The 19539-nt window shown below is 38.0% G+C and overlaps 1 protein-coding gene across 1 annotated transcript in view; it reads right to left on the reverse strand.

The window, feature by feature from the left end:
- Window positions 1-250: 250 nt before the first annotated feature.
- Window positions 251-19539, reverse strand: part of LOC121421396 (low-density lipoprotein receptor-related protein 6-like) — a 71056-nt gene continuing 51767 nt past the window's right edge. The window contains exons 8-23 of the mRNA XM_041616096.1: window positions 16880-17130; window positions 16083-16223; window positions 15285-15574; window positions 14634-14860; window positions 13882-14063; window positions 12998-13201; window positions 11933-12073; window positions 10608-10810; window positions 9742-9947; window positions 8841-9028; window positions 8020-8217; window positions 7576-7824; window positions 6501-6734; window positions 5790-6044; window positions 4498-4786; window positions 251-3887 (exon numbers count right to left, since the gene is read on the reverse strand). Coding sequence (XP_041472030.1) covers window positions 3530-3887; window positions 4498-4786; window positions 5790-6044; window positions 6501-6734; window positions 7576-7824; window positions 8020-8217; window positions 8841-9028; window positions 9742-9947; window positions 10608-10810; window positions 11933-12073; window positions 12998-13201; window positions 13882-14063; window positions 14634-14860; window positions 15285-15574; window positions 16083-16223; window positions 16880-17130 — 3616 coding nt within the window. The 3' untranslated portion in view covers window positions 251-3529. The remainder of the gene's footprint in view (window positions 3888-4497; window positions 4787-5789; window positions 6045-6500; window positions 6735-7575; window positions 7825-8019; window positions 8218-8840; window positions 9029-9741; window positions 9948-10607; window positions 10811-11932; window positions 12074-12997; window positions 13202-13881; window positions 14064-14633; window positions 14861-15284; window positions 15575-16082; window positions 16224-16879; window positions 17131-19539) is intronic.

Consider the following 19539-nt stretch of genomic DNA (forward strand, 5'->3'; position numbering starts at 1 on the left):
TATCGTATTAAACGATGGTAATTCCACATGTTCAGGGAGGAATTAATTGTTGTTTCACTTCAAAATGAGGAGAAAATTAGAATATTTCATATTGCATATAATAAAATACAAAAGAAATAGTGAGCGGATGACGTAATCAGTCTCCTCATTTGCATACAGACCAGGATGTGCATATAACTGTTTTGTGAAATTAAGCGAAACTTGAAATGTCATAACTTTCTTTATTACATCTGATTTTGATTAAAAAAATCAGTGTTATGCTTGTTGGAATTTTCTCTTTTTATTTAAATCAATTTTTTGTTGGGGTGAACTTGTCCTTTAACATCTTTCAATTCACTTCTTTACCATGGGGATATTGTCTCCATAATTTTACTCCAAAGTAATGATCAGTCTGCAAGTATTTGACCAAAACTCAGTTATTCATCCACATTGCAAAATAACCATTGATTTCAATAGCTGAAGGGAAATCCAAATAGAATTTGCAACTACAATCATTCACCGTAATTTCTGAGGTAGACATATATTTAGGGGCAAATCATCAACATTTAATAATTACATACAACCTAGCTTTAGTACTAAAAAATGTACTTCTCAAAGAGTGTACTGAAAATAATTTATAGGGGTGTCCTCCTAGTACTCATAATTATTAATAAGTTGGGGGTGATCACTGATTATTTTCAAGTTATAAAAGTTTAGTAAGAAAACAAATGAGGAGGAGGAAGAATAAAGAGTGTTGAAAAGAGTGTCTAGCTCTTAGAACAATGTAAAAATCTTATTATTTCATTTAGAAATAATGAATAAAACTTAACATTCATACATGTAGCAATTTTTAGTATTATTTTGTTCTCGGTTATAGCAACCAAACAAAGGGCACTGTAAAATACGCATTTCTGAATCCGTTAATGTGAAAAAGGTCTAGGAAATCAGAAACGCAGAATTTCACGGTAATAACTTTATTTTTCATCACATAACAAAAATATTAGACTGATTGTCAGGTCATAATGTGAATACAAATACAAAAAAACAAAGGTGTGTGCATGGAAGATAGGTGTTAAATGAAAAAAGTATTTTTCTTAAAGGAAGCAAAAAGTAAAGGTGTGGAAAAAGAATGAAAGCTTTATCTGATGGAAGAGAACAGGGACAAGAGGGAGAGAAGGGGAAAGCTGGAGAGAGATATGCAACTCTCAGGTTTAAAAAAAAGAAAGACAGACTCAAAAGAAACATGAATCGGAGGTAAAACCCCAAAAAAGAAGATATAAAGAAATGAAAAAAGAACTGAATATATATTCAAAGATTGCCAAGGGGAGGAAGAACGCAACAAGGATCTGAGAAAATGTAAAAACAAGAAGGCAATCTTCAAAATGAATAATAATATAATGATACCGATGCAACAAAAATGTCGAAAACTCGGCTGCCCTGGGAATAAATAATGAATGGAGTAAAGCTCATATATTACTAGTCTAACAAAACAGATATTTCAAGGGAGATCAATGAATACAGAACTGGGCAAAAATATACCCCAAATATATTTCTGGTGATATGTCTAGAAACTGTTCTAACAATTCTCGATTGTGAAGTTTTGTTTGGATCAGATTTGGAGCATCACTAATTTCATATAGAGTGGATCTCTTTTCCTTTTCTTGGTGTGTATGTGTCTCTCCTCTTCTCCTGCCCCCCCCCCCTTTTGCTCTCTCTCTCTCTCTCTTTCTATCTCTCTCATATAACGGTCTAAAAATATTTCCATAATCACACATTTTTTACTATTATGGGCTTGATCTGTAATCATGTTCTCAATGACATGAAGTCTTTTACCTCGTGTCTTCTTAAAAAAAAAAGATAACAAAATACAGCACCACAGAATATTAGAATGCCGCCAACATACGTCACATTCTTGTTATAACCTACAATATAATCTAAGTACAGACCTATTGACCTGAATAAGAACATTTCAGTATTCTAAGAGCTGAAAATCAATTGATGAGGAAATTTGTATTTTCAAAGAAATAGCGTAGGACAGAACATTAAACTGAAACTTTGGAAATAAGTATTCTGCATCAAATCATTAGTATTCTTCTTTTCATTACTAATGACTGAAAATTGGTAATAGTTGGCAACTCTCTAAGTAGTGCATATTTAAGAACAAAATTACATTCGTGATTAAAGATAAAGATTGAGGTGGTTTTTATGAGGTCTAGTACTGGGTGAAAATAAAAAGTACATCTTTGTTCATTGACTCTCCTTTCTATGTTTTCATATGAGGTGGGTATTTGATTGCTATAACCTGCTTTGGTAATCACTCAGCTATAAACATCTTGGGAACATTTTACGAATTAGAGTGTTATCATTCCGGGGTGGTGTTTCATAAAAAAGCTTTTCGTAAAGTTACGCACAACTTTAAGCAAGACTGGAACATGTTCTGAAGTGCTACATGTAAATCAGTTACATAAGGATATCATTTAGGAAGGATCACCAGTCGTGCATGAAGTCATTTGTAACTTACACAGTTTTATGATGGTCTGTATTACAAGACTACTCTGCTAAGAATACTGGATTGTGGGTAAGAAGCCTGGTCAGATTTGTGTAGTTGAGGACTTGAGCTGGTGCTATACATGACTGCTGCTAGTTTGTATTTCCTTTAAATCTTGCTGACACGCTGATGATGATCCAGACGATAAGTGAGCATACTCCTGAATTTATCGATTTTCTCAGTAAGTGAACAAACATGACAGGAACCTGAGGATGATGAATCTCAAATGATGTATCAATCACAACACCCCGAGATTTGTAGGATGCTCGCTGTTATAAGCTACTGAAATCCTTGTACGTGATTGGATGAAAGCAAATGCTCACGATGGGTCGGTTCCTTACATTTGCAATAACACAGTTGGATGCAATGACAGAATTTTCCAAAATACATCCTGGTGCGACACAAATCCTTATCCACATGAAAAGCAAGTACATTCTTGAAAAATTTAAACGATTTTCTCCAAGGGAAATTTGACGATTCAATTCAACGAACGATGACGAAACAAAAAAACGATGTATCAAACGCAGGACTGATCAAATTGACGGATGCTCACAGCGGGTAGCTAGCAGTTGTCATTGGTGCATTACAAGTAAAATCACATAGTTGAGAAATAAATAAACTTGCTTAGTTGAGATGCTTGAATTCGTGCTGGTTACAACGCTTCCAAACTTGGTCTTTTTCCCACCAGCATACAATATATAAAACAAAAAAAATATATATATCATATATGTATATCCCTGATATAGATTTTAATATAAACAATAGTCATGGCCGGCTCTCCCAGTCAGTGCAATAAAAATCTCATATCCTTCGACCGCTCATAAAGTTCTTTGACCTTTTGCATGAAAGTAGGTTAGAGGTCAACTGTCTTTCTTCATGTAGGTCATAGTTCAAAGACTTTCCAGAAGCGATATGGTCTCCGCTCGATGAAATAACCCGTTTATTAAAATCTTCCAAGTGCATGTAGAAAATATAAAGTCTCTTTTGTGCTTTCTTTCTGTGCTACGTTGAGTCCGTGGCGGGGGAGGGCGGTGGTGGGTACGGGTTGAAGAAACTCCGCTCCGTCGACGGCGACGGCGGACAACTGTCAAAATTGTCGCTTAAGTACTGGCTGTGCGGCGTCGGCGGGGGCGGATAGGGTTCAGAATCATAGTTCACCGCCTCCGGATTGGCAATGTTCGAATGGCTGTACTTGCCCTTTTTCCGCCGTGATTTTGAAATGTTTGTGTATTTATGATGCGGCACTGGCGGCGCGGCTGCGGCCCCTCCCATTGAGTAGGGCTCGCTGTCTTCGCAGATGTCCGTCGAACACGGCGTCGGCGGAGGTGGAATATATTTGGTGGAATATAATTTGTGATGTCTGCAAGGGTGAACATAAAGAGAAAACAAAAGATTGTTACCAGATCTTTGCTTGACTGCATAATAAGAAAGAACTATCAATACCTGTATTACAAGTTTAATATGTTTCACTCGTTTGAGTTGTATAATATTATTCAAAGAATTTCATATTTCACCAAACATGGTAAATCTTCCTTTCCTTCAACTTTGAGAGATAAAAAAAATGGGGGAGGGGTATTTTGTTTCTATTAATACATCCTAGGAAAGTACATTTCATTATGGCTGCATGAAATAAAATGACCTGAACTGGGTACAACCTCAGCCCAAAACTAAAATTATTTAAAATCTGATTTAGTACACAAGATGAAGAAAAGGTCACCAAACCTCATGCAAAGGTGAACAGAACACACAAACAGGTGGGTGATTCGTAAAGCTGTTCGTAAAGTTACGAACGACTTTACGCAAGACTGGAAAATGTTATTTATGTAATAACTCAATTACATAGAGATATCCTATAGCATAAGAAAAGATCACCAGTCGTGCGTAAAGTCATTCGTATCTTACGAACAGCTTTATGAAACACCCACCTGGATCATGAAATGGTCCTTGATTATTCCAACTGCATCACTTACCTATAAGGTCTGAAGTTACTGAGGGATGGATTGGGAACGGGGGCATAGTAAATCTCCGTGGTGCAGTGGGATCGCTCCGTGGCGGGGCTGGGAGGGGGGTTGAGGGTCTCCTTGGGGTAATTACTGGTCCCCGTCGAGCTGAACATCTCGGAGGAGCAGGAGGAGGCCCCCGTGGGGAGGTTGCGCTCGTAGAAACACGTGCTGCTCTCCCCTCCGCTCCCGCTCTTCGGCGAGACTTTGGATGAGCAGGAGTTGAGGTTGGTGGACTTGGGGTGGGGTCTTCCCGAATCTGTGGGGGAGGGGAAGAGGGATTATGAATATACCAATCTTTATGTTCCTCAGTGACATTAAAAAAAAGCCCTGATTATGTTGTTTTTAAAGCAGATACGAACCAATAACGCCATCTTGAGTCCTCAACTACTCATACCTGGCCAAGTTTCCTGACCCATAATGCTAGTGTAGTCTAGTAATATAGACCCACTTGAATGATAACATGCTAATTAACTACTCAATACATTTACACTGTTAAAATTATGTTACCAAGTAGCAAAACAATTACTTTTCCTCTCAAAACATTTTAGTTTCTCTACACAAATACAATTATAGGTCAATTTATTATCTGTAGTATAAGTATATATCTGAAAAGGTATTTTTAAGACTATATATGTATAGCACACAGTCAATGAGAGACCACACACAGTTCCCCTTTTAAGTGCTGCATACTTTTACCCCAGCTTAAGCAGTTTACCCTGACCAGCTGCTCAAGCATAAGAAAAATTCCTTCCTACTAGGTAGCCATTCACTCCACCTATGTGAAGAGAGGCAAATACGAATAAAACCAGAAAATCTCAGATAAACGCAAGTATCCATTATTGAAACTTTATTACCCCAAAATATAATTTTTTTTATCCAACAATTGAAAAATCTTCCCATATTCTATTGGCACAACTTGACAACTTACTGAAGTATTTGCTTGTGATATGTTCTTTGAAAGGCTATTTAGTTAGGTTGGAGTTGTGGTTGAAACTTTACCAACAAAAGTATATACTGTGATGGTAAAAACTTAGTCAACCCACCAGAAAATACACTCCTTCATGCTGAGTGTTCAGCTAACCCCCCAAAACAAATATTTCTCAATAAAATATCTAAAAACATGGCAGAACTTGAACACTTGAAATCTTCTCATTTCCATGATGGGTTCACTAACTACTTAGCACCACTGTATATAATATATACAAGATACATTTTTTCCCCCAACTATCGAAAAAAAATCCCAAATCCTGAAAGCTTACTGAGGTATTTGTGGGTGATGTGTTCTTTGCCAAGCTGATTCAACATGAGGACTGTCGAGAAGTTCTGGTCGGTCGGAGTCCCATAATCCTCCTGGCTTCCTGATTGCTGGATGCAACGTCGCCGACACAGGAAGAAGGTCCCGATCACCATGATGGCCAGGGAGAAGGCTGCCACCAACGTACCAACGAGGGCGGTGTTCATCCTTCTCCCGCCGTGCGGGGTGTAGCCGGGTGGTATGTCGCTAGGTGATAGGTCTGGAGAGAAAAAGATTGAAAGGAAATATTTGATTTTGTTGTTTAAAGAAGGCTGCAAGTAAGTTACAACTGATACTTATCCTGGTAAAAAGTTGATCATGTGATAAAATGCATGTATTTCCAATGAAAGCTGAAGAGAATAAGGTTAACCATTGCAGCTGGAGCGAACAATTTCATTACAAAGATTTTAGAATCAAGGGTAACTGTCACCATATCATCATAGATCTAAATCTGGTACATAGACACAAAACTTTACTTTGTGAAATCTATGCTAAAACCCCACATCCCTACCCTTCTTGCCCAATTTAGCCTTTTTGACACCTTTATGTGTCATGTGAGTGATATGCCATGATCAGCAAAAAGTACCATTTTAACAAGTTTTATGGTCGCAATATAGTTGAGTGCCCCCCCCCCCCGGGTTGAGTAGCATCATTATAATACAAAGAGAGGACTTACAGCAGCCAGCGTGCTCATCGCTCCCGTCCACACAGTCGATGATCCCATCACATTCCGTACCCTGCTTGACCACACACTGACCATTCAGGCAAGGGAAAGACTGCGGGTTGGAACACTGCGGACACTGCTCTTCATCGCTGTTACCGTAGAGACAGTCGGGCTTCCCGTCACAACGCAGAGAAAGAGCGATGCACTGGATCCCGCTGCACTTGAACTCGCCAACATCACATTCGACTGTATAGAAGAGATGAAATAAAGTTTAGGTTTCTTTAAGGGTAGTTGGTAACTCTTCAATCTGAAATTGACTTCAAATCGTCCCTCAAACCTCACTTGTTTCAGCAGATGTGTAGTGATTAATGTAATTGAATAAGCAAGCACCTTTGAATGTTTTGACAGAAACATGGCACAATATAAATGCTGTGGTTCATCATTTTTTTTCCAAGATTGATCATTAAAGCTAAAGATGAGTAGTTTCAGCAAAACAATGATTTCATCAGAAAGTCTTTAAAATCAAAGTTAATTGTCAGTCACCATATTATGGTAGGTCTAGCCCTGGATTATTTACATAAATCTAAATCTGTGTGAAATCTTGCAATCTACGCTGAAAAATCACCACACTGAAAACCACTAACACAGATACACACACAGTTTGAATAAGACTAAAATACTGCAACTTTATCAGTTGGAGATAATCACAAATAACATGTTATTCAGTTAAACACACTGTACCTGAAAATATATAAAGTTCTTTTTTTAATTAGATATCGTTAAATTGGTCAATAAAGGAAACCCAAGGCATACAAGAAGTGACCATCGATCTCAAGTAGACAGTTTCTATCTTCAAGAGAGGCTGCAGAGCCCTTTGAAGCTAATTAAAGAAGAAGAATACACCTTACAAATGAGAGAAAGTTATGGTGGCCATAAAAGACAAATTTTCAATACACAGGTGGATGCTAAGATAGATTTGACTGTACATGTAATAAATGAATGATTAAAAATTTGGTTGTTGTGTTAGTTCTCCTTTTTTCTATTTCTTTTGCTGTTGCAGTTCAGAATAGCTCAGACAAACACATACCACAATCCATTTCATCACTGGCATCTTCGCATTCTGAGAACCCGTCACAGCGCCAGCCAATCGGGATACATGCAATGTTCCCCGACACACAGCTGAAGGCGTCCGGTGCGCAGGTCGGCGGTTCAACGCACGTCTTCTCGTCCTCGTCCAGGACCAAGTTGAGAGGGCAGGAGCATCTAGCGCCCCCATCGGGTGAGATGATACACAGATGAGAGCATCCGTAGTTGTCAAAAAGGCATGGATGGTCTTCTAAAGAACACAATGATAAAAAATTAAAATGATAATAAAATATAAATAAAAAAAATATACCTTCAAAATATTTTTGGTAAGTGGCCATCTCCTATATCATTCACACTTCTTTCATTTTTTTCCTTTTTTGTAATATGTATAAATTGTTCAATGATAATGCTTTTATTGCCCACAAGTGGATGGAAGAATTCTCACCTATCAAATTGCCGTCAACCGCCAGGACATCGGTCAAGCTCACCATCTGACCCTTGACCTTGTACTGGTTGTTTCCATCCAGCTTGTCTGCTTGCTTGACCGCCTCAGCCTTACGGTCAACCCAGTAGAGATAGTCATCCATGATGGTCAGACCAACTGGACTTGCTAACTCAACGGTCAGTCTTAGCACATCCTTGCCTGCAAGCAGAAATTTTGGAAACAATTCAAATTTTAAAAATTAAAATCCAGTGATTATTAATGGTCAGACCAACTGGACCTGCTAACTAAATGGTCAATCTAAGCACTTCCTTGCCTGCAGATGTGAAAAAGAATTCAATTTTCAAGTTTCAACTTTTAAATTCCATTCCATGGACTATTTCAACAAGTTGAAATTAATTTTCTAATCAAGCAATCGAACAAAGAAGTTCATGCCTGGTAAGAGGGTTCGATGAACCTAAGACCAAGATGTGATAAACAGAGCACCAACACAGAGAGAAATAAGTGTAAAATAGACAAACAAAATTTAACTGAAATTCATAATGGTAAATTACATATTTTAAATGGAAGATTGTAAATTCATATTTAATTGAAATCAAACTTGAAGTGTATTGAAATTGAATTGAAATGAAAATTGAAATCCAATACTGAATTTAATTACATATGGTGAGTGTGAATTTGAATCTACATTAGATTTGAAATTTGAAATGCAAATGTGATTGAACCTGATGTAACAATCTATATGAAAATTGAAACTGAAAGGACATTTGGAATTGGAAACTAGACATTGGAATTTGAAATGGGTATTGGAAATTGAAAATCACCTGTGATTGTAGTACTAATGACATAATCCAGCTCTTGACTAATCCAATATATCCTCTCACTGCGATAATCAGCAGTCAGGGTTCGTGGCCGACCTAGACCCTCCGTCACGATGACCATGTGGTCCTCGCCATCGAGGGCAGCACGTTCGATCTTCGGTAACAGACGGTGGTTGGTCCAAAACATTAACCTATCGTGGGAAAGAAGATAATGATAACAACTGAATTTCTTTGGATTTTTTTTCAGAATATGCTTCCTCTCACACTTCACCCCTATAAAGCCAGAAACTCAAGAAATCTACACAAATTGGAACACTGAGGCCAAAAATTGCTACATTACTCATTTTCCTCCACATTTGTACAGATATGATTTTCTCTTGCCCAACCTATTCAAATATAATAATATCATTAACAATTAATGTTCATCCTAAATATCGTATCTGTCCGTTGACGTACAATCACCAGCATATGGTTGTCATGTACGTTTGGGTTTAGGGGTCAAGCGCTAAACACAGTTAATTTTGGTAGTGTGCTTTGGAGACAAGGGTGTTGATATCCAAACTTTCAAGTTTGAGTTTGAATACTCCTACGTCTTTAGAATTTCTGACATCCTCACCAAGAAGGTTCCATTCTGGGATGGAATATATGCAAACATGATTATTTATTCAGTGAAAAGAAAAAAAGATTTGCATCATATCAGTAAATCTGGCTATTTTTAAATAGTTACTGGCCCGACAGCAATTTTGACCAGCCTTGGATCGTCGGACTGCTGCCAGAATTCTTGAAGAAATTCTCGAATTTCCAACTCAGTAGCTTGGTATATGTATAACAAAAATAAAACACCCTTACATATATATCTTTGTCACAATTCCTATATGAAGGTATTGGCTATCTGTTTACTTACCCCTTCTCCGGCATAAGAGCAAGGAGGCGTGGCTTCTGAAGCTTATCGCTTACGACCACACCCACTGCCGAGCCGTTGAGCCGCGTGACGTTGATCGTGCTCTGATTGGCGCATGTCCAGAAGAGGAGGCGGCTGTAAGGGTCGATGGCCATGTCTGTGGGTTCAAAGGGCGCACCCCCGCCAGGATTGGCAATGAAGGTACGTTGCTGCATACAAAAAAAGGGATGAATTAAGCTGGGTGTAAATTTTCACATACAAAATCCCTGTAAAATGACACATTGGGCGCTTCGTTATCTAGTGGTTCTGAACTTAATTGGCTACCCTGGATATATACGGCTAATATTATTATTAATTTAATATGATTTTAAAGACTTTCTGTGGAAATCATTGCATGATGCAAGCTCTTGAGTTTAGCTTGAACTACCAAATTGGCAACACAAAAGAGAAAAATAATTTTTCAAACATGCAAATTAGCAATATTTGGTTGAAATACATGTAGTTCTTTTTTTTATTTGTGTTATATCCACAGTCAATTTTTTTAGAGTAAGAAACGAAACAGAAAATGAATGATTGTTGCAAATTTTAGGAGCAAAAAGAGATTAATGTTAGCCTCAGGAAAATACTTTGTTTCACAGAACAATGAGGAATGAAAAATAGAATATTTCAGATAATTAAATACAAAAGTATTTAATCAGTCCCCTCATTTGCATACCGACAAGGATGTGCATATGACTTCTAAATATCGTAACTTTCTTATTTCACATTCGATTTTGGTGAAATTTTCAGTTTTATGCTTGTTGGATTTTTCTCTTTTTATTGAAATCAACTCTTTGTTCGGATGGACTCGTCATTTAACTAAAACCTACCTCAATGCCATTATCATACGCCCTCTTGATATCATTACTGCTCTTGTCTATCCAGTAAACTCGCTTCTCGTCAAAGTCGTAGGCGATCCGTCGGATGTTGCGGACGCCGTGGATCGGGAGGATGATGTCCGGACTATCCTTGTAGTCAAAGGTTATACGACTGATGGAGTTGCGCTGGCTGAACAGGAGGAACTTCTCTGGAGCTGTTGGGCAAAAAGGAAAAAAAATCATATTTTACTAGTAATCGTCAGCATACATTTGTCTCAAAATACAATCGTGTAACGCTTAAAATTACAATTTCTAGAGTGGCTGTAGATATGTATTGACAAGTCTATAGAACAATTTGCAGAAATGGAGGTTGCCACTGAAACATCTGCTGATAAGACGCTGCCCTCGCCTTCCTCCTAGCACTATCGTCATCTAATTGAGCATTCCATGTAGTTTCTGTCCTCTCGACACCTACACTAACAGTGACTCCCTGTAGATGATGACTATCGGCAAAACTAGACTAGACAATACTAGTAAGATTCATTTTTATACTGTATTTTGCCAACCACCGATCTGCACTAAATTGTAGTTATTTGCCATACTGACATACATGTATATCTATATATCCTCCTGAATTTTTCAGACATAGCTTCCAAAGAAGTCTCAATTGATGACAAAAGTTCAAGCAAATAACTGGGAATACTGCATCATTCTTTGATTTGGCTCTCATCACACTTCGTTTATTATTTACAACTCAAAGTCTGGGCCCTGTTGTACAAAGAGTTACGATTGATCCGATCAATCGCATCTATGGATGGCCAGCAATGTCAACATCTATTATGCATGTTTGATCAAAATATTATTTAGCTGTGATGCATATTCATGCATTCAATGTTTTCTTGAAAATTCACTGTGCTTCTCTTTGCATAAAAAGGACATTGTGCAAATTTTCCGCAGAAAAAATTACGACACTAATGGATTTCCATAGAGTTACGATTGATCGGATCAATCGTAACTCTTTGTACAACAGGACCCTGGTGTACGTAAACTCATTATCATGATAAATAAATTTGAGATACATATCATCACAAAAGAAACTTTCCAATACAACAGTCTTATCTTCTATAGCATTATCAGTTCTTTAAAAATATGACACCAGGGGAGGGGGTGCATTTTTATCAAATATTTTGTTCAACAAGTTGACAGATTTGACTTTCTTTGAGTTTGATTGGCTGAGAAGCAATGTTACTATGTTAACTGCCTGATTACAGAGTTTGTCAGACAAAATGTCCAACAAGTCCTTTCATAAAATGCTCCTAAGAGAATGTTTGACTTACGTGAACAGGTTTTGTTGTCTGGGTTTAATGTGTAGTGAGTGCTGCATCCGCACACATAGTCCCACTCATTGCTAGTTTCGTTGGGGTGAGAGAGACACAACTGCTCACATCCTCCGTTCTCCTCCGAACATGGGTTCCAGCCTGTGACAGTCAAGAGACAGATGAAAGGTGGAAGTAGAGGGGATTTAGTTGATATACTAACAATAATAATACAATACAAATAATGCACAGATATGAGCGTATCGGTAGGGTTTTGTGAGAATAAGGTATCTATGGAACTGTAAAACCCACAAAGTGCAGCCAAGTGGGTATAGACCCGTTTCCATAGTTACCGCATGCTACAACTAGCACTACTGATGCACAAACCTGTGCATCATTTGTTTTATACAATGGTGGAATTTTTCGGCTCAAAATTTATTTTTTTCTACAACTATGCATAAATATTACTTAAGCATGGCTAGCATTACAGGATGCATTGCTGGCCATAAAACCGGTAATTACCGGGGTACCTTCTGCATGATACCCATTCTATAAAAGTTCTTATAGACCTTATGCATATGACATCATAATCTCATAGCGCCCTCTCTCAGAGGATACAGGAATACACATAAACTGGGTTGTCAGAGATGCGCCAGCTATAGATCACCAAAGCATGCAAGGCAATGGCTTCAACCTCCAAGATAGTGGTGTGATGACGTCAATGCCTTGCATCCTGTGGCAATTAATCTACACTTGCCAACCTCCACCCAGGTGTTAAATGGGTACCCGGTAGGATGCGAAAGCCTATGTAGTATTCCTAGCAATTGAGCCTTGGAACTCTTGTTGGACCACTCCGCAGGGAGTGGAGAAAAGCATACATTGTGCGCAAGGTTCCGATGGCCAGGTAAATGGCCAGAATTACAATGTTAAGTGCTTAGAAAGACAAAGTATGAAGCACTATATAAACTATTATTATTATTATCATAATTATTATCACAATTATTATTCAAAATGAATTTGAATTTAAATAAATGAATATTTTCTCTTACAGTTTTCTACTCTTTAATCATGCCAAGAGCTACTCACCGGCCTGCCTTGATGAATGAAAGACCAAAATGTCCATGACATAGTCCAAGCCACCTTGGATCCTGGTCCTGTTAGCTCCGCTGGTCTTATTACACCTCTCAATGGTCTGGGACTCCCAGTCAGACCAGTAGACAAAGTCCCGGAACTGCGTCACTCCGAACGGGTGGGGGAGCTCGTCCGTGAACAGATGCCTATGATCTCCACCTAAGGGGTGGGGGTAACAAGAAATTGAAGAAGTTAAATCAAAATAGAAATATTAGGATCGCCTTATGAGACAGTCAAACCAGCAAATCAACTGCAAACCAGCCAATGGTGTTGGAATAAATACACACGTAGATTAAAATGGAATTTTCTAAGACTAATTGAGCAAAAATAGAAGAGAGCTTGTAAGATTATACTAGGTCCTGGGTATGATTCGTATTTATCTGCTCTTGCCTCTTTACACCTGCAATCTTTGGAAGATATAGAAGCAATCAATTATGGCGTGTTTTTGCACGATCCTTAGTAAAAAAATGTTTACATCGATGATTGGTTTAAGAAAACAAAACAAGGTAGATAAATGCGTAGGAAAGAACTGAAATATGAACAAGCTAGGTGCAAAACAAAGAGATATGTCTTGTTTGAATTTTTATCACTGTTTGTATGATTTAACAATAAACCAACCAGCAAGGGAAAAACTTTTTACAGGTTCAAGCTCTTTTGGGCTATACCGGGACAATAACTGGTCACTGGTACTTTCACATCCTTTGATTTATATTTCATTTGATACCTTTGCACAAAATTCAATACAGTTGACTTAGTCTAAGTTGAATATCTTTGGGCCACAGAAAACTGTTTGACTTTAACAGACAAAATGAAAACCTAAGCGAGTCCTGAAAACTTACCGATCATGTTAATGGATTCAACAGCGTTGGTGTCGTAGGATGCCCAGTAGAGCCTCCGGTCTTCATAGTCGATGGTAAGACCGCTGGCGCGACCGCCCTGGTATAGTATTTCTCGGTTAGTCCCATCCATGTAGGCACGCTCGATGTGAGAGGCACCATCCCACTCGCACCAGTACATATACCTGATGACAAAACAGGATGAGAATAATTACTTTAAAGATATCGCAGAAAACTTCAGAGTTTCGCCTCAAATGTAAGTGAAAAGTCTGCTTGTCAGGGGCACGTTGCAGAAAGAGTTGCAATCAATCGAAACTCTAAAAATCATGCGAAACTTGATTTTCAACCAATCAACAGCGTGCATTTGGAACTTGTGATTTATTTTTTGACTTGCATTTAAATGCATCTCTTTCTGCAACGGCCCCCAGGTCATTAGTGTGACCACCCTGGTAGAGAATTTCTTGGTTTGTACCATCCACGTAGGCAGCGCACAAAATCGCGCCAGGTTACTTCACCACATATTATGTTGTTAAATACAATACATATTCATACAAAAGTATCTCTTTTTGACCCCCCCTTACATTTTTCTTTTCCTCTTCTCCCCCCTGAATTCATATTTTTGTAATTTCACATTCATGTCATATTTTCTTAGCAAACATACAAATACAAGTCTTTCATAGGGGTTCCCACTCTGACGATGTGACACAATGGTCAAATATCAAAGTGACCAAAACATGATGGAATGTTACACTCACCCCTCCATAGGGTCAAGCGCTAGTGACCGGGGCATGACGATGTCCTTCCAGATGATGACCCTTCGCGAGTTCCCGTCCAGCCGGGCGACTTCGATGCGTCTCTTGCCCGTATCGGCAAAGTAGATGTTATGGGCAAGCCAGTCAACGGCTAACCCCTCAGGCTGCTGTAGGCCAAACTCTATGACATCTTGAAGGTCAGTTCCGTTCATGAATGCACGCGTCACTTTCTGTGAAAAAGAAACCAATGTTTGTATACGAAAAGGAGTGTTTAATATTTTGGTCACATTTATATGCCAGTACACACTGGAGGCCTACTGCAGAACAAAGCAAGTCATTCTTGAAGATTTGTTAGACCTTTCTGCTATAAAAAATGTTAAATTTAATACCTCTCTACCCTCTAGCATTCACATCAGGGTGAGGGGGCAATAAACATAGTTTTACATCAACTTACACATTTTCCTCATTTTCATTACATAGCATCTTATCTTCCAACGTTATACCTTACATGTCATTTCCACGTTTTATATTTCTTCCAATTAATGTCTGGAACTAATTGGTATGGAAGGAGATCCAAATTAACGTATATCTTTAAAATTATCAAGAAATGTTCCCATGGCTTGGATTTAATATAATTCTTCTGTAGTCCCATACCTTTGCTTTTGAGTCAGTCCAATATATCCTATTATCCAAGATATCAAAGTCCAATGCTGTAGCCTCCTCAATGCCGCTAAGCGGAATCTCAACATCCTTGTAAGTCGTCTCCAAGGAGATGCGTCGGATGTCTTCAGTTCGGAGGAAGAGGAGGAACGCTTCCGGGACGATGCAGGTCTTTCCGTCGGCGAGGAGCTCGTGACCCATCGGACAGGCACAAACCTGCCCCTGAGGGCGGTAGAGACACAGGTGACTGCAGCCTCCGTTGTTTGTCCCACATGTGTTGGTGCCTGGATGGTGGATATACATGGGCAAACAAGAAATAGAAATGTAGCATTTTCTCTCAGAATGTCAATACTCAGAAAGCATGATTGAAGTACCCAATTCTTAATACAGAAAAATCTTCTTGAAATGGCTTTTGTTTACAGGACCCTGCTGGTATAAATCGACTAAATATACATACATTTAATGTATCAACTACAAAATGAATGATATTTAGTTTGCCCAATGTTGAACTGACTAACCTGTAACATCTAAATGATATACCATTATATGGTATGGACAAATTCATGAATTCATATCAATAATTACCATGAATATGAACTGATAAGTTTGTCCAGGCATCTTTGGGAAAATACTATTGTTGCACTGAACTTATTACAAATTTTATCAATCCATACATGTTTGTTGCCTGGTGAACAAAAAGAAATCTTCTGCCTTGAGCCACCTTCTTTCTCCATGTATTCCATTCAATTTCACCAAGAAATGTATGAACAGGGTTATTCTTGTCCCTCTTACCAATCTGTTTTTCCATGGTGATGGCTTTCAGCCCCATGAGTTCCGGAAGGGATTCGATGATGATCTCTCTTCCCGATCCATCCTCTTTGTTAACTCTCTCGATTGTTCTCTTCTGCCAGTCCGTCCAGTAGATATAATCACCTGTAAATCAACAAAACATAGTTGGTCATGTAAACTGAAGGACAAGTAATTTGCTCTTACATGTAAGTTGATGCCCAATATATTTTGCATGGAACACATGATTAATTAGTCTCTTTTGCAATTTAACTTGATCTTTTTTTGAAATTTTTTCCATGATGATAGTAATGATGATGAAGAGGAGGAGGAGGAGGATAATGATCGTGTTGCTGCTGCTGATGTTGATGATGACGACAATAAAGATGGTGGTGATGGTGATGACAATTCTAGAGATATTGGTGATGATGATGGTGATGATGATGATGATGATGATTATCATGATGAGGAGGATAAGGATGATGATGATTGTGATGATGATGATAATGATCCTGATGAATCATAATGGGCAATTCCATAAAATAATCAACCTTTTTTAATGTTAGGCCCCCATTTTTCTCAAGTTGTACTTCACTTTAACATAAACAGACTAAGTCATGGTCATTTGAGAGCATTATAGACTGAAGAACAAGAAATCGGAGACAGAAAATTTCATGAAGGTCGCACATATAGGGGGTCGGACGTACATATTTTATGGAATTGCCCTAATGATAATGATAATAATGAAGGTGACAATAAAGATGATGATCATGATGATCATAATAAATGCTTTAACCACCTACCCAACAAACTGAAGCCAAATATATGTGGAATATCCTCCGAGACGAGAACCCTTCTATTCGTTCCATCCGCGTTGATCATCTCAATCTTATCCTTCATGCCATCTCCCCAGTATATCCTCTGCTCCGCAAAATCCACTGCAATCCCATTTGGCCAAGCGAGGGAGGTGTTCACGAGGACGGTGCGGTTGGATCCATCCAGGTTTGAACGCTCGATCTTTGAAACGATCCCCCAGTCCGTCCAGTACATGTAACTGTGTGGAGAACAAATGCCGATTCAGAATTATCATTGTGTTACAATATATTCCTGTATATAAAGATGTAAAATCTGAATTTTGAGCAAAATTGGGGAAAGGTTTCTATTTTCTTATCCAGTCAAACGGTTTGAAAAAAAAATTATGCCTTCAGGGGCCCGTTGCAGAAAGCAAAAGTTGCAATCGAACGCAACTCAGATCAACCGCAACTTTGCGGGTGATATCTTACGCAACTTGCAATCTATCGCAAATCTCCGTTGCAGAAAACAAGTTGCGATTGATTGCAACTTGCGTTTGATTCGGGTGTGAGAAAAAATAAAAAATTTTCGTGAACGAGCCTGATATGGTCGCGCGCTGTTTCACCCGCGAAAATTTTACAGAAATCCACTGCCTGCACCGGAAATTTCTGCAAAGGTAAGACATTGAATTTCGCCCCTACTTTCTAAATTATGTCATTAATACTTATGTAAACCATGTAATTTTAGCATGAATTGGTATTTCAAGTATAAAGATGCTAAGTATCGTTTGACCAATCGAAGTGATGATGTGAAATTGCGAAATTTAATGCACATTTTTCGTCTTGGCATCGTTGAAATTCTCGCACAGACGTACCGAGCTGACACATGCAATCGTCTTCCCCGGAGTTGTGGCTGTGCTGTAGTGTGGTGACCTGTGGCGTTGCATGTGTAATGTCTAACGTTAGCAATGGTGTTTGTGCGGCCCATTTAATACCGACTCCCGGTAATATTATATTCAATGTCAGATGAAATACTAATAGTAATGACACGTTAGAATAATGTGAGTAAATCTAATGTTTGGTCCACATTTCAACCTGTTTGGAGAGTTTCCTGAATTCCCTGAAATAATGTACGGTAGGCTACCGTACCGTAGTCTAAGTCTGAGACTCTGACGTTAGAAATATAGAATTTAGGCATACCTGAGACTAGAGATGCTTTCAGACCCATTTTATTTTCAAGAGCAAATGCTGATTATTCTATTTCCATTAGTTTTTTCTTCAACCAGTCGACTGCGTGCGCGGGCGATCGTATTATTCGGCGAAGGTTTTGGGCACTACGAAACAAAAAACTATATTGAAATTCTCTATCAATCCTAACTAGTCTAGATTGAATACTAGTGCCATTCAGTGCAAAAGACCATCGCCGCATAATTTGATCCTCCGCGCACACAGTCGACAGATTGATAAAGAAATTTACCGACAACAGTTTATCCTGGAAATAACAAAGGTCTGAAATTCAGAATCAGATATATTCCCTATTTCTAAATATTTGGGGAAGATGTCCACAAATATTTCAATTCTGCTGGGCTGAATACTAGTGGGCATACTAGTCTAACTTGCACTTGCTTATCAAAAAAAAAGGTTAACATTACACTTTAAAAAGCCATCCATCATGATGGCCATGGGAATTAAAAATGTACAACATGTGGGCAATACTTTCACATATAATCTTGCTTGGGTTTGGCCTGCATGGGTGTCGATCACAATATTCAAGTGAGGGGGTGGCCTGTATAATCACCCCCCCCCAAAAAAAAAAATAATAATTCAGGGCAGAAAAATTATAATGATGAAAAAATGACAAGTTTGATCAGGTTTTTGCTGTGTACATTTTCAGTGACACAACAGAATTTCCATTTTTAGATAAAGTTAAAATGGAATTACAGATTTTCAGAAACGGAAAAGACAAGTTTTTTAATGGAAAATCACTGTCTCTAAGAGAGGTTTGGAGATCACAATTGTTGAATCATACGGGCATCGCCATTGGTTAACCCAATTTTTTTATTTTCGAAATTCTTTTTTAAACTATAGAAAGGGTTAATTTGACAAACTGGTTCTGACTTGAAAAAAATAAATGATTAAGTTTGCTTTCATTTTTTCACCATGATTTGTAATCTTTTTAAATTTTCTTCCATTGTGCAAATTCTTCTCCCCCCCCCCACTTAGATTGTCAAGACTCAAAATATTCCAGCACTACATGTATATATGTACATGTATGAGGAATAAACTAAAAAAAATTCAACTTAAGTGTTTTTTTTTTCTGCATTCTATTAGTGGTAGGCCTACCATGATTTATTTCCAGGGGGGGGTATGAATTTTTCTGTGGGGAATTCATTATCAAAAATTGCAGTCTTCTCTTAATTTGATACTCCCAAAATGTATTTAAAACATCAGACTGTATAGTTTAATTGATTTGCAGAAAATTGCATCATTCGTTGAAAAAAGAAAAATTAAAATGTTTTAAAACAAAAAACATTTTTTTTAAATAAAATGTTTTATTAGAACCCTGCTGACATATAGCTTTTATAAAATTATTTTAACTAGGGTCATTTAAAAGGCAAATCAATACCCTTTAATATTTTGGAGTACTGGCTTTAAATTTCACATAAAAACTT

Source organism: Lytechinus variegatus, chromosome 9 (genome assembly GCF_018143015.1).
Source record: "Lytechinus variegatus isolate NC3 chromosome 9, Lvar_3.0, whole genome shotgun sequence".
NCBI classification, from domain to species: domain Eukaryota; kingdom Metazoa; phylum Echinodermata; class Echinoidea; order Temnopleuroida; family Toxopneustidae; genus Lytechinus; species Lytechinus variegatus.